The sequence below is a fragment of the Barbus barbus genome (assembly GCF_936440315.1).
Source record: "Barbus barbus genome assembly, chromosome: 24".
Taxonomy (NCBI): domain Eukaryota; kingdom Metazoa; phylum Chordata; class Actinopteri; order Cypriniformes; family Cyprinidae; genus Barbus; species Barbus barbus.
In genome coordinates, this window is record NC_136752.1 from 10,009,244 (window position 1) to 10,025,658 (window position 16,415).

At 38.2% G+C, this 16,415-nt stretch overlaps 1 protein-coding gene across 3 annotated transcripts in view; it reads left to right on the forward strand.

The window, feature by feature from the left end:
• Window positions 1-388: 388 nt before the first annotated feature.
• The window catches only part of LOC306844131 (glycosaminoglycan xylosylkinase), a 31,456-nt gene continuing 15,429 nt past the window's right edge, over window positions 389-16,415 (forward strand). Inside the window, exons 1-4 of one of the 3 annotated variants that reach the window (XM_079376061.1) lie at window positions 389-674; window positions 3,456-3,699; window positions 5,069-5,622; window positions 14,066-14,152. In XM_079376061.1, the coding sequence (XP_079232187.1) occupies window positions 5,246-5,622; window positions 14,066-14,152 (464 nt within the window). In that variant the 5' untranslated portion in view covers window positions 389-674; window positions 3,456-3,699; window positions 5,069-5,245. Of the gene's footprint in view, window positions 686-3,455; window positions 3,700-5,068; window positions 5,623-14,065; window positions 14,153-16,415 lie in introns of all 3 variants that reach the window. The other 2 variants (XM_079376063.1, XM_079376062.1) reach the window with 2 other exon arrangements.

Below are 16,415 nucleotides of genomic sequence, written 5' to 3' on the forward strand. Positions count from 1 at the left end.
AGCATGTCCTATTCTGTGTCCTGAAATTCTGAAATATTGGTGTGAAAGTGTTTTCTTTTTTTCTTTCCCACTCATCCTTTATCATGCCACAGGACAACAATGTTAGGAATATGGATTATATTATGGACATTTAGTCAAAGAGAGTAATGGAGCTTTCCCCCTGCTGTTCACCAGCGTTAAGAGACAGAAAATACTGTATATTAATTAATTCATTTATATATACGTGTATGCAACACCTATGCCATACCTACTATTCTGTGCATAATGAGTTTGAGTTATACATGTACAAAGCTTATTATAGCAAATATAATAATTGCGTTTATTCGAAATTTGTGACATTTGAAAACATCTACCGGAATTCTTACAGGGTTTGCGTGTGCGCGCGCGTGTCTGTGTGTGTGCGTGCGCGTGTCAGGAAGAGCCACAGAGAATCAGACACACAAACACAGCCAGCAGCAGCAATGAATGGAGGCTGAGCCACAAGCGGCTGGATATTGACGATAAACGTATCTTGAACGCGTTGGGGTTTTTCTGTTGAAATGTGTCGTTAGTAGCGCAAGGGTGAGTCGATGCCTTTAAATGTCACGGTTTCACTGTTAGCCGTGCGGATATGCTGTGACTAAAAACTAGGACTTCAACTCACCAACAGATACTGAAGACACTCATAAATAGAGGTACACCTACGGTGAGCTCAGAACTGTGTCGTTGGATTATATCTTTGGTTATTTTATCGCAATAATATGAAGAAAACGAGGGAATTATGAGCTAGCTGGCTAGCCGTCGTTAGCACTCTCGCTTATAAAATGCATAGAATGGCGTGAGAGCTTAATTTGACACACTTTCACTATTCATTTTTAGTTGTTAAACTCTTATGTTAGCAGGTTACTTATATTTGTGTGAATGTAATAAAAGTCAGCATTAGGTGTGTTTAAACGCTTGACAGCGCCTTACTGGCCGTCTTAAATGTAAAAGCTGCTGTATTTGCATGTATATAACTATACACTTGAAGCTGTTTGTGTTTTAGGTGTGAAATGTGTGTTTAGCGTGTAGCTGGAGTTCGTATGAATGGCTGATTGTGTGTCATTAGTGCCTGCGTGGCCAGGATATGCATGCAGTCTCATGATGAATGTACACTTGCTCACCTGCTTGTGTCTGATGAGGAGAGACATGTCTTCAGACTGATCACTTGACTAAAGGCCAAACATCTGCAGAGGTCTTGGCTGGTGTGTGAACCAGAGCTTCTTGCATGGATAATACACATTTTGTGTGTGACCGCTCTTCTCTGTTAGAGGTAACGTTACATGTGAGAACATTTCCAGAGTTTGCGAGATGGGTGTTGTCAAGAAGACCACTGTGCTCCTCAGGGGAGATCTCTGGAGTCCTGTGCTTCTAGACTAGTCTGGACCACTGCATTGACCCTTTTCTTATTTCAGGGTTTTAAGAAGCAGAAATCATCTTAGTTTGGTGAACGGAAGCTACAGCGGATATCATTTTTACATTCCATTTACTCCAATAGAAAAAAACAAGATAGTGTTTCTATGACTTTCTAAAAGAGGAGAAATCTGAAGGAGATTGATTACAGTTGTCAGAAAAGAGAAGGATTTTGCTATCTCTCCTTCAGGCGCTGTATTAGAAACACTCACACAGCAGTGTTAACTACTTTACCGCAATTTAATGCCGAGATAGTGTAATACAAAGGATATTATTATAAATGTACATTATTATAAAGAATAACAGCTAAAATGTGGAGATGTAGGGACACATCACATTCTGTGGAAAGGATCCATAGATAATTAAAAAAAATAAAAACACACACACATTTCATTTATCAAGCAATATCACAACATCGGTTACATAAACTACTGTTCAAATTTTTGGATTCAGTACTTTTTAAGAAATATTTTATTCAGCAAGGAACATATAATCGACCAAAAATAAATAAATAAAATAACAGTAAACGTTTTAGTGTTACAAAATTTTTATTGAAAATAAATGCTGTTCTTTTGCATTTTCTTTTGCAATCTTTAATCAATGTGTCACAGGTTCTGTAAAAACATAAGCAACACCACTGATATCAGCTTTGAAAATAATATTTAAGAATTAAGAGATCCTTGAGTAGCAAATCATCAAAATGATTTGTGAAGGATCGTGTGACACTGAAGACTGGAGTAATGATCCTAAAATTATTCACAGGAATAAATTGCATGGTAAATGATGATTCAAATAGAAACAGTTGTTTGAAATTGTAATGATATTTTAAAATATTACTATTTTACTCTACATTTGATCAAATAAATGCAGCCTTGGTGAGCAAAAGAGACTAAACCTTTGAACACTCACTTCTCTCTGCTCACATATACTCTGGTCCGGAACACCGGTGCAATGTTCAGTTGAGCTAAATATCGGCACTCTTGGAATACCGCTCGACCAAAAGCAATTCGAGAAGCCTAACTGCAATAATAGCTGGAAATTATACAGCTGTAATGAAACTCCATGACAGATAACTTGACCTTGGTGACGTATTTAAATAAACCGAATTCACAACTACATTCAGTGCATCACACAAAACCCATTTATACGTTTGCAATGCATAAAAGTGCATGCACATAATAAGATTAGTGGCCTGAAACTCTCAAACGGACTACATAACAACATCCTTATTATTGAGCCCTGGATGAGCACTTGTCATGTGACTCCAGTCTAAAGAAATGCAATTTTTGCTCTTCACAAAGGCACCAGAGAGTATCGATGCAGATCAATATAGCATTAGAAAAAAAAGAAAAAACATTGCATTTTTGTCTCATATAATGTTCTATAATCTAAGCAATGTGTTTTGTGGATGTCTGCCAAAAGTGTGCCTTTATTCCGTTGTCATGAGTGGGCTGATCCCACATACTAGATATAAGAGAGCAGAGCACAGTAGTAAACGTGTATGTGTGTTTAGTAGAAGTCTTTGGAGTGGCAGCGCTCTCAGACCCAGATAAGCCCCAGGCTGCGATCAGGAAGTGTTGAGAGAGTGTTGCTCTGTGTTTGCCAGGGCTCAGCACCGCAGTCTGTTTGAGCTGAGATTCTTCTGCTTGGCTGGCTCTTTCACTTTAATGTAGACCCTGAGATGCATGAGGAATGTTGCATGTGTTTGCTATGCATATTGATTGCTGGCATTTGTTGAGATTTGAGTTTGTCCTTTTGTGAGCAGTGGAGCTAAATGTTTTGAAGTTTGCTATCTTTGGGTGTTGTTTGAACCCTGATGTTTTTTAATTATCCCAGAAAAAATATCAAAAGGAAATTTTAATCCAGATATTAAAAACATGCACATCAGAAGAGGTGTATTCAAATCATTGTATGTATTTTTAGGGTGTTTTTTTTAATAATCAAACATCTAGAATGCTTTCACCCACCTGGAATTATTGATGTGCCAGAAGCTTTGTATTCTTAATGTCTTTTTCCTACTTTAGGTAGTTCAAGATTGTGCTCAGAGGTGCCACAGAAACCAGGCTCGCCCAGACAGTAACAGACCAGACACACCTGAGCAGACAGGTGGCCACCCCACCCTCCACACAACACCAGGCTGGACTCCAAATCATATATTAGGAGGATTTGAGTTGGCGTGTGAGAGAGATTGTCACATTAAACACAAGCAGCACGAACACAGACACAACCAGGAGCGTCTTCTATAACTGAGGAAGCTCTCCAACATCAGTGAGTGCTCTTATGTGAAGTGCTCTGATTTTATTCTACGCCTGTCAGCGTCATGTCTGTCTGTGTTGACTCACAGCAGCCATACAGTACAATATAAATAGATCTGTTCTGAGTAAAAGATTGTGCTTTTAAAGGAATAGTTTACCCAAAAATTTTACTCTCAGCTCATCCAAGGTGGAGATGAGTTTGTTTCTTTAGTGAAATTTAGCATTGCATCATTTGCTCACCAATGGATCCTCTGCAGTGAATGGGTGCCGTCAGTCCAAACAGCTTATAACAACATCACAATAATCCACATGACTCCAGTTTGTGTCTCTATCAGTTAATGTCCTGTGACGTGAAAAGCTGCATGTTTGTAAGAAACAAATCGGTAACACTTTATTTTACGGTTACACCTATTAGTTGCTTATTAGCATGCATATTACTAGAATATTAGCCATGTATTAGTGCTAATTAAGCACATATTAATGCCTTATTCTACATCCCTAATCCTACCCAATACCTAAACTTAACAACTACCTTACTAACTATTAATAAACAGCAAATTAAGAATTTATTGAGGGAAAAGTCATAGTTAATAGTTAATAAGTGTTACCTATTCTAAAGTGTTACCAACAAATCTATCAGGATGTTTTAACATTAAACCAGTGGTTCCCAACCACGTTCCTGGAGGCCCCCCAACCCTGCATGTTTTCCATGTCACCGTAATCAAACACCTGATTCAGATCATCAGCTCATTAGCAGAGGCTCCAAGACCTGAACTGGGTGTGTCAGACAAAGGAGAGATGCAAAATTTACAGTGTTGGGGGGCCTCCAGGAACGCGTTTGGGAACCGCTGCATTAAACCATCGCTTCTGGCCCATAATCCATAATTACACTTCCTCCAGTGAAAAATGTCCAAACCCTGTTGTTCCCTCTCAACAACATCCATAGGCATATTTGATTATAACTGTTTTCACTTATAAATGGTGCTTGATCTGTGCGCATTTCTCTCCTGATTCAGACAAGATGACTTTTTCAAAACAATATAATGCACACTCAAAGCATTTAAGTATTTTAGCCCAAAGCAAGAGTTAAAAGCATATTGGTGTTTTTGTGTCTTACAAAAACACTGATTTTTATTTCACAAGATATCATTTAATGGACTGGAGTGGTGTGGATTACTTGTGGATTGTTTCTATCAGCTGTTTGGACTCTCATTCTGACGGCACCCATTCACTGCAGAGGATCCATTAGTGAGCAAGTGATGCAATGCTAATATTCTCTGAATCTGTTCTGATGAACAAACTCATCTACATGTTGCACGACTAAATAAATTTACAACAAATCTATTCCTTGAAAATGACAACCACTCTCTCTCTTCTCACAGGAAGTGTCATCCGTCCTCACTCTTTAACACTGTGGTGGTTCGACCCGCTCCTGTCCTGCCTGACCGGTGGTGGTGTTGGTCAGACAGCGGGCAGTGCCATGCCCCAGGCGTAAGTGCGTGTCTCCTGGCAGACTCCGGTGTGGTGGGCTGCCGGTGGGCATCCGGCTGCGGGAGGTGATGAAGCTGAAGCAGCGTGTGGTGGTGCTGTGCGCTGTGCTCTTTCTCCTCGGCCTGGCCAAGGTTTTCTTGCTGGATGGAGGGGAGGGATCGGCCGCCAGCCGCCGCGACCTGCGGGCCTTCCGCAAAATGGAGTCCAGCATGGCCCTGGCCAAGGGAGCTCGCCTCACGCACACGCTGCAGTCGCCCTGGGAAGTGGCCGCCCAGTGGGTGGGTCCACGGGAGGTGTACCCGGACGAAACGCCCGAGCTAGCTGCCGTGCTGAACGCCCTGGCCACCGCTCGTGTGGAGAGGGCCGACGTGGGCTATAAAGGCACCCAGCTGAAAGCCTTACTGGTGCTCGACGGAGGACAGAAAGTGGTATTCAAACCCAAGAGGTAAGGAAAGGGATGATTAAGATGGGGAACGAAAGAGAGAGAAAGTAATGAGAATGTGAATGAGGTTAAAATGACAGGAGTGAGTGATTTAGAAAGAGAGGGAGAGTGAGGGGAAGAGTGAGTGAGTTAGAGAACGAAAAAGCCGGTGACTGAAATAGAAAAAGAAATGAATGAATAATCATTTTTATTTATACAGCACCTTTCAGAGACCTGAGCGTGCATAAAAATGTGGAGCAAAGAAAGAGCATAACAACAGTAATAAAAAAAACTATACAAACAGGAAGCAATTCAAAATGTGACCCAATTTATTAAAAACAAATGCCAGCCTTTGGTTTAGGAACAGTGGAGCTGAAGAACCTACTGACCATTTGAAAAATAACTTTTCTCAAATGGTCTTAATTTCTTTGATATGAACAATTCCATGCAAATGTCAACCTTACCATGAAAAAATGAAGTTTTTACCAAAAGAACAAAACCCTGTTTAAGTTGTGTGTTTAGGTCTGTATTTTACTGCATTAACATGCTTTAATAGAAATTTGAAGGAACTCGCTATGTTTATCCACCACATATGAGGGGTGGACCTATAGTAAAAATACATTTTCATTCGACTGTATTTCATATTTTCAAATGAGATATCAAAGACTGCCCATTTTTAAATTTATGTCAACAGTAAGTATTTTGTAGAAAGATGGAGGCCTGTCTGAAAAGTAAATATACTCACTTTGTCTAAACAGCGATGATTTTTGGATTTATAAGGTCTAGATTTATGACGTCAGGATGCTTCAGCGCTGTGTCACGTCTAGGGGTGGGCGATATAGGAAAAATATCATATCATGATTTTTTTTTGAGAAATTTCACGATTTTATCACGATTCTTTGTCATGTTGGTTTTACTATTTTGGTTTTACAAGTTGTCTGAGCATTACAGCCAAACTAGAAAGACAAAGATGCATGGCAGATATTTAGGCCAAAGTGGGCGAAGATAAAAATCTTTGTCATCATTTTATCTTTCTTATTAAAAAATAAGAACAAAGATACACATTACAAATACACATAATATACAAATAAAACAAACAGTGCTTTATTTTCAGGTACAGTAGGTGCATTTAGCAGAGCATTCAATGAAATTGAATGAACAAATATAAAAATAAAACACTAGATAGACTGATTCCTAAAGCAACTGTATTAAAGTTTTTCAGTCAAGAATAGTGAGTGATTTTTCTCTTTGCGTTTTGTTGTTTTGTTAACATTAAATGAATAGTTCCCCCAAAAATAAATATTCTGTCATCTGTCTGTCAATTCTGTCATAATGTTGTATTTTTATACCATCATTTACTGAAAAGTTGTTTTAAACCTGAATGCGTTTCTTTCTTCTGCTGAACATAAATGCTATTTTGAAGAAGGTGGAAAACCAAACAGTTGCTGGTCCACAGTGACTTCCATAGGATTTTTCTTTCCTGCTATCAAAGTCAATGTGGACCAGCAACTGTTTGGTTACCCTCATTCTTTAAAATATCTTGTTTTGGGTTCAGCACAAGAAATTAATAGAGCTTTGGGACAACATGTGAGTGAGTAAATAATGACAGAAATTTAATTTTAGGGTGAACTATCCCTTTAATGACAGTCAACAGCATGTTTAGTGTCCTGTCCCTTTAAAACCTGCACACATCTAATATACTGGCACACATCCGTTTCTCTCTTAACTATTTACTTTCATTTTAGAGATAACCAACTGAGTCTGTATGTAAACCTTGTGTGTTTTGACTAGGGCTGCAACTAACGATTATTTTGATAATCGATTAGTTGGCCGATTATTCTTTCGATTAATCGGATTAAAAAATATTGACCAAAAAAAACACTATTCCACATTCTGCCCAATGTCCTTCAAACAAACGTGACAACTGAATGCTATGAAAACATACAGTGCTTAATTTATTAGACCACTTAGCATAATAAAGAGAAAACATATTTTAGAAATTTGTCAAAAATTTGTTTAAATTTAAAAATGTTGTTGTCATTTATTGGACATAATAATAAAAAATGGCCTCATAACAGCTTGCATTCTTGCTGGTATTGTTTATGTACTTTTTGACTGCAATTGGGTATCGCGAAAAAAAAATACTCAAATAAAAAATACAAAAAAAAAAAAGTGCTCTGGTTTTCTTTCATAGATAACAGCAATAATGATATTATAGCATTGAAAATAGCCTACTACTGTTACTAAAGAGCTTACACATATTGGAGTACTAACCAGTACAGAAAGCCGAAAAATTATTTTGGTTATCACCAATACTGTTACTTTAGAGCAGCAGTGGCACAAACCTTACATAAACACATTGTTAAACTTACATAAATTTGTTAAGCATTGTAAAAATTGAATATAGTTTAAACCTCTATTAAAAATTAAAATAATAAAGATAATAATAAAGACGAATAAAAACACAAACTCAGTGTTAACCAACAGGTAAGAGTAATGTTCTGCAGGAACTACTTTGATCACAGTCACCTCGTCATTTCTTTATCCTGTAAAAGGCCGTTATGGAGCGTCTCATGTTTATATTCAGACAGACAATTACACGCTGTTATCCCTTTAAAGTTCCTACTCTCATAAAATATTCGCACTGCATGTTGACTTTTAAACCTTAAATTAACTTTCAACAACAGATAATTCAGCACAATGGATATGTTTGCGCTGAAAAGCCTATTAATTGTCTCCCTCTCTACTGTGTTCTGTCCGTCTGACGCGCGTGCGCGCGCCCGCCGCGACGGCGCTCATTCGGTATTTTAAACTTAACACAGACTGTCAGGACGGACCTTTATGCAAAAATGGAAATGCTCGCGTGAATTTGTGGCATTTATAGATAAGGATATGACCGTAAACTGAACGTTTTTGCGCTGAGGACGCACACGCATCTGTCAAAGCGCCTGACAGGGCAAGCCATTACTCTTATGCATTAACTTAAAGCTTAAAATAAAGAATTATCATGTTTTGGGCAGCTTGGATCACGTGCTTCTCCGGCAGAATCTCATTCTGTTTCCTCCACTATTTTTAGATGCATTTTGTCCATAGAAATGCATTATTCAGTGCCGTAATTTGACTAACCATCTGAAGTTGGACGTGCACTGTGGGCAGACCCGATTAATCGATAATGAGAATCGTTGTCGATGATTTTCATAATCGATAATAATCGATTTTATCGATTAGTTGTTGCAGCCCTAGTTTTGACAGTATTAATGCAAAAAATAAGTTAGTTGAGTAATCAGGCGCTGTTAGACAGGCTTTTTAGTGCGCGTGCTTCAGGTGTATGTGCTCAGAAAAAGCGCACATCAGACCAGCGCGCGAATTAAACATTTAACCAGCAAGGCTTGTGCGCAAATAATGTACTTTTGCGATCATGAATAAGTGCAGTGTCCTGTCAGAGTAACTCTACTGCTGTATGTCGTGTTGTACAGTACATAGAGACGGAGGAGCCAGAACTGTATTTGACAATGTGTGCTGTAGCACGATACTACGATATTTCTTAAAAAGCAGATCGTGGAGACATTTTTATCGTCCACGATCAAAAATCGTCATATCGCACACCCCTAGTCATGTCCGTAACGTTTTAAAGATTAAGTTTATTTCATATAGTAATTATTAATGCAATTAACTTGAAACTTTCTGTACAAAGCCAACTTATGGCCATGCTAATTATGATCAACAGCTCATCTCCATTATTTGCTCTTATCCACCATCATAATGCGTTACGGATGTGACCGTTACGGACACTTCCAGCCTGATCTCACGGCAATTCGTACATATTTTACGAGGTGGCTAATTCGTACGAATTCGTACGACCTCACTCATACAAATTCATACGATTTTTGCTTAATTGTACGTATTTTACGAGTTGCCAATTCGTATGAATTTTTACGAATGACCTACACCTAACCCCGCCCCTAAACCTACCCGTCACTGAGGTTTAGACAAATCATACTAAATCGTACGAGTGAGGTCGTATGAATTCGTACAAATTAGCCAACAAATGCAACTGAAATGGTCACACTGTAGATCCCTGTATCTAAGTAAAGTCTACTTTTAAACGAACCAATTCAAAATGAAATCAAAAACTCTCTTATTAGGCTATGTAATCTGTGAATGCATTTCTCTCCAAAGGAACGTCCAGTGGAGATTTCCTGAATTTTATCTTTGCAGCCGACAAGGACTCAAGAAACATTAGTATATTATTAAATAATTGTCTAATTTTTTTCATAATCATTAGGCTATCGCCTGTGCTTTGTGGCAAACGTTATGCGTGTGCTTGAACATTAAAACGAAAATTAAAATAAAATTGATATTTTATGCTTTGTGAATAACCAACCCTTCTCCATTCGGCAGATATTGTTGCTTCTGGTTTGTGCATTGTAAATCTATTGTAGTCTACGGACACTTCATATTAAAGCATACCGACGGGTAGGGCTGGGTATCGTTCAAAAATGTTCGATACCGATACCTTGAGTTCGATACCGGTTCCTGAACGATACTTTTTTCTATACCAATTTTATGAAAACAGTTTTAACAAGATTACATTATCTCAAAAAACTTTGGTTTTATTTTTTTCAGCTTGTTGACATGTATACAAAGACTCATCAGCATTTTAAGGGGTTTAGAAAAATATAAAGAGATGGTTCAATATATTGGTAAATAATACAATTTATGAGAATTTATATTTCAGGTTTAGACTGCGAATGTCACGTCCATTACGCTGGAATTGCTCATTTGTCTTGTTTAGGATATCGGTAATGAGGGTCAGTTTGTTAACATTTGTTAAAAGCGTTTGGTATCATGAACTAACAATGAACAAAGCTTTTACAGATTTATGTATTTCTACATATACACTGCTGTGTTTTATTTAATGATCAAAAATGCCGTAAAACTGCTGTATTCTTGCAATTTAAAATAACTGTTTTCTATTTTAGTTTATTTTAAAATATAAACTATTACTGTGATAGCAAAGTTGAATTTTCAGCATCATTACTCCAGTCTTCAGTGTCACATGATCCTTCAGAAAATTCAAAGTTGAAAGCAGTTGTGCTGTTTTATATATTTTTGTGACAACTGTGATGCTTGAAATAGAATTCTTTTGTAACATTATAAATATCTTTGCTGATCAATTTAATGCGTCCATACTGTAACTTGCCAAACTTTTGAACAGTAATATATACAAATGAATTAGGGCTGGGAAAATAAATCCATGCATCGCAAATTGAGTAATTATTCTGCATCGATTCAGAGATGTTCCGAATACATCGCGATTTTCTCTTGAATCCATTCTGAGCTTAGTTTTTAACAGCAGAGGGCACTGCTTGCTTTAGAAACAGCCATACTCTGCTTGCTTCCAGTTCCTTACACACACCACTTGAACATAAAATAATCATTCCTACAGTTCGAAAAAGTTGAATTACGCTAGGCGATATATCGCATGCGATGATCATGCACATCTCGGCAGTAAAGCCGGTTCCGTGATTAGCGGTAAATCTCCATCACCTGCTTTCAAATGGAGCGGCATTAACTACATAGAGCCGTAGTTCACTGACAAGCTGCACAAGATCGCGTTCATTATCAAAGGCAATTCATCTGCGATAATGAGCGCAATATTGCGTAGCTTGTCAGTGATCAACGGCTCTGTATATTAAATGCCGCTCCATTTGAAAGCAGGTTATGGAGATTTACCGCTAATCACGGAACCGGCTTTACTGACGAGATGCATATGATCATCGCATGCAATATATCGCCCAGCCCTAAATACAAGGGTGTTCCCAGTAGGCTGCTTACTAGGGGTGTGCTCAAAATATCGATTCTTAGATACATACCGATATAATAAAAAAAGATACAGTATCGATATTCTAGCCCTTAGTATCGATACTCCGCCCAGCCATTAGGGGGCGCAGCGGCGCCCGCGAGTTTCAAAAAACTCATGGAAAATGTTAAAGCAAGATGTAGCATTTAAGTGATTTTATAGTGAAATATGTTATGGCAGTACATGGTGTCACAAAAAAGAATTATAAGAAGATTTAATAAGAAGTTAAGAATAATAAGAAGAAGATTTTGTGCTTGTGTGAGCTCAGACTGTACCCTTGGAAAGTTAAATGTTGACTTGTGGTAATTTCCAGATTAATACAATTTGTGTACAATTAATCAGAGCACTTAAAGTTGCAAATATTTAAGCAAAATGCACTTTGTTATAATGCACTTTTGTCTTCAATAAATTGAAGAAAAATGCAGAGTTCTGTTTGTTGAGTAAATGTGTTCAGCATTAACTAATTTGCTCTGGCCCATGTATTAACTAATTGGCTCTGGCCCATGTATTAACTAATTGGCTCTGGCCCATGTATTTTTATTGAATCGTATCGAATCGTGTCACATTGTATCAAATCGTATCGAGACCGCTCTGTATCGAGGTACGTATCGAATCGTGACCTGTGTATCGAGGTATGTATCGTATCGCCAGGTTCTCCAAGGTATACAGCCCTACTGCTTACATTAATCTTGCATCATAACAGCATAAACATTTAACCACTTACAGAACACAAATTAAGATATTTTTGAAATGTAGAAGGGACATCGTTAAAATAGTCCATGTGACATTAGTACTTTTATGAAGCTACGAGAATACTTTTTTGCGCAGACAAAACAAAATAACTTCTCTTCCGCATCAGCGTCCGCTGCTGTTATCGAGAGTACCATGATGCATGCGTGTGCATTCCTCTGCTCCTAAACAAGGCACAGCACATGCGTGTTCAACATCAGCGGCATCACACACACACACACGTCGTGGTACTCTCATGATTGTGCGTTGGACTGACATGGAAGAGAAGAATTTTTGAATAAAGTCATTTTTTGTTTTCGGTTGAACAACTGATGTCACATGGACTATTTTAACGATGTCTTTACTACCTTTCTGGGCATTGAACGTTGCGTTGCGTCAGTTGCGCTGCGTCAGTTGCGCGGCTGGCTTTGCAGGGTCAGAAAGCTCTCGGATTTCATCAAAAATATCTCAATTTGTGTTCTGAAGATAAACAAAGGTCTTACGGGTTTGGAACGATATGAGGGCGAGTAATTAATGACAGAAATATCCCTTTAAGGCATTAGGTAGTAATGCAAATAATGGTGATGTTAACACACCCTAATTGTAAAGTGTTACCAGAATATTTCTGGAATAAAATTGCTTGTGTGCACTTAGGACACAAGGCTGATCTATCATTATTTCAGGTGAGTTCAGCTGTCTGCTCTTATCTGAGCCTATTAGAGTTATCATGGATCTACAGGGATTTTAGATAAGTGAGGAAGCTCTCCTGGTGTCCTTAATCTCTAAGGTCATTGATCAAACACACCTTATCTCTGATGACTTCACATTCAGACTGAACTTTTTCAATCCATCTGCACTGAACATTTTGGTTCCAAACAGCCGAATCAGGCGTGTCACATTATATTGTGTGCCATTCTAAGTGGAGTGTGGGATATCTTCCAAATAAGAGGTTAGAAAATCAAGACTTTTTGAGGGGAATTCCATGCTAGTGTTTAATGCTTGAGGTTTGCAAGATTAAGAAGTAAAGTATAATATAGCCTTATAGGCAGTTTTTTTTTTTTTTTTTTTTTTTTTTTTTTATGAGCTGCAGTGTTAGTAGTTTCAAAATGATGAGAGAGAATAAATGCAAAAAAGTGCAATACTCTCAATTTCAATAACTTCAGTTAATTCTGGATTGAAAAATGTTATTTCAGGTTTCCGAGCAGCGAACTCAGCTTGGCCACAGTATTCATGTTTTCTCTGGGTGTAATAGTCACTTTATTATATTTGGTTTTATATATAGAATTTTATATAACCTACCCGACAACAGTCCATGTTGAAAAATCGGTCTTGCATTTAGTGAGCGTTGTGTGTGTGTTGGATACTGTCAAGGTTATAAGGTCTGGTTTATATTGGAAGACTCAAATAATCTTATATTTGCTCACTACGTTCTGCTGTTAAAGGAACGAGGAAGCAGTACATGTGCATTTATGTTAGTGGATTGACTAGTTAGGCTCATTGCTCTAAAACGGTGTCCACACTAAATGTGAAAATGCTGTGTGACACCACACAATCACAGCCAGTCAGAACATGTCTGATGTTCAATATACTGTAATTTGGACCAATGAAAATAAATTTTAGGCCTGTACACACAATGCAACACCACAGAAATTGAAACCAGGAGACCAGCAAAATCATGTCGCAGCTGGTTAAAACAAAACATTTGTGCACAAGAGAAAGCTTTAATTGCTTGCCCACTTTGCACACTTTTTTTTTTTTGCCTGAATTCATTAGGACATGGATAACAATGTTTTTATGTGCATCTTTGTGTCATCTTTTGCTTTTCTCTTATGTCTTTATCTTATGTCTTTATCTTCTTCATTGTCTTATTATTAGGTACACTAGAGATTATGTGGTTGAAGGAGAGCCGTACGCAGGGTACGATCGGCATAATGCAGAAATTGCTGCTTTCCACTTGGACAGGTAATGTGCAAACACACACAGACATTTTCAAAAAATTCACGTCTTTAACTTTTGGTTGGAAGATCAGAGCAGGTCACCAGCAGAAGCCCTCACTAGAAACTATATTGAATCTAATTAGTAAAAAGATGCCATTGTTCACATTAAATGCCCAATACAATGTAGATCACCTTCATTTTTCATATAATGTTACGTCAGGATCTACCGATCTTAAACAGATTCTTAAATTTGTAATCCTACAACATCATACGTCTCATATTTCTCAAACTCTTGATTTAAAGAAAGTCTTTCAAAAGTTAGTATACTTGTTTATTATTAGGTGAAAAATTTTTGGTGGAAGTGAATTATGAAACGGTAAGAATGAATATTGAAGTGTTTTTTCTTAAGATTCATTCATATTTGTAATGTGTATGTAATACCTAATGTCTTAAAATAATATATGTAACTTGTATATAGTGTTAACTTCTTGCCGTCATCGCAGAGCGGAAGGTAATCTATCATTGCCTGCGTCCCAATATGCCCAATGTGCACACTATCCATCCTAAATTATGTGATATTAGTAATTTTCCCTCTGTCTGGAGCTCCATGCAAGATCTCATCTCATGGGGTAAGGATGATCATGAGAAAGGTGAGGGATCAGCCCAGAACTACACGGAAGGAGCTTGTTAATGATCTCAAGGCAGTTGGGACCACAGTCACCAAGCAAACCATTGGTAGCACACTATGCCGCAATGGACTGAAATCCTGCAGCGCCCGCAAAGTTCCCCTGCTCAATAAAGCACATGTACAGGCCCATCTGAAGTCATCTGAAGAACATCTAAATGATTCGGAGAAATTGTTTATTATTAGGTGAAAATTGTTGGTGGAAGTGAATTAAGAAACGGTAAGAATGCATATTGAAGTGTTTTTTCTTAAGATTCATTCATATTTGTAATATGTGTATGTAATACCTAATGTCTTAAAATAATATGTAACTTGTGTATATAGTGTTAATTATATAAATATATATATATATATATATATATATATATATATATATATATATATATATTAACGCGTATATTTTTTTTGATTAATCGCATGCGTTAACACGTTAACAGCCCTTTTTAATATTTTTTTAACGCAAATGAATCGTTTGATAAGTTTGACCCCAACTTCTTGCCGTCATCACAGTGCGGAAGGTAATCTATCGTTGCCTGCATCCCAATGTGCACACTATCCATCCTAAATTATGTGATATTAGTAATTTTCCCTCTGTCTGGAGCTCCATGCGAGATCTCATCTCATGGGGTAAGGATGATCATGACAAAGGTGAGGGGTCAGCCCAGAACTACACAGAAGGAGCTTGTTAATGATCTCAAGGCAGTTGGGACCACAGTCACCAAGCAAACCATTGGTAGCACACTATGCCGCAATGGACTGAAATCCTGCAGCGCCCGCAAAGTTCCCCTGCTCAATAAAGCACATGTACAGGCCCATCTGAAGTTTGCCAATGAACATCTAAATGATTCAGAGAAGGCTTGGGAGAATGTGCTGTGGTCAGAGGAGACCAAAATTGAGCTCTTTGGCATCAACTCGACTCGTCATGTTTGGAGGAAGAGAAATGCTGACCCCAAGAACACCATCCCTACAGTCAAGTACGGAGGTGGAAACATCATGCTTTGGGGCTGTTTCTCTGCTAAGGGTACAGGACGACTTCAACGCATTGAGGGGCCAATGTATGGGGCCATGTACCGGAAAATATTTGATGAGAACTTCCTTCCCTCAGCCAGAACACTGAAGATGGATCGTGGATGGGTCTTCCAGCATGACAGTGACCCAAAACATTCTGCCAAGGCAACAAAAGAGTGGCTCAAGAAGCAGCACATTAAGGTCATGGAGTGGCCTAGCCAGTCTCCAGAACTTAATCCTATGGAGGGAGCTGAAACATCGAGTTTCCAAGAGACAGACATGTCACAGTTTCACCCAATCTCATGTTAACCTATATAGAGCAGTACTGCATCCTTCACATCTCCAAAAAGTCTTTAGTTTTATCATATTTATAAACGAAAGATACAGCTTTATGATTCTCTCCGAAAAAAGCCGAGCACAAAACAGAGACAGTTGATGCCGTTTCACTTACCATATGCAGTTCTGAATCATGACCGGGATAGCTGGGACTGCTCCATCTTTCAGTATCAAACGATGTGCAAATCCAGCGTCGAACTGGGCCTTGTTTATAAAACGTTCGTCAACCAACACACTTTGAGAAACTCCGTTGCTGCCC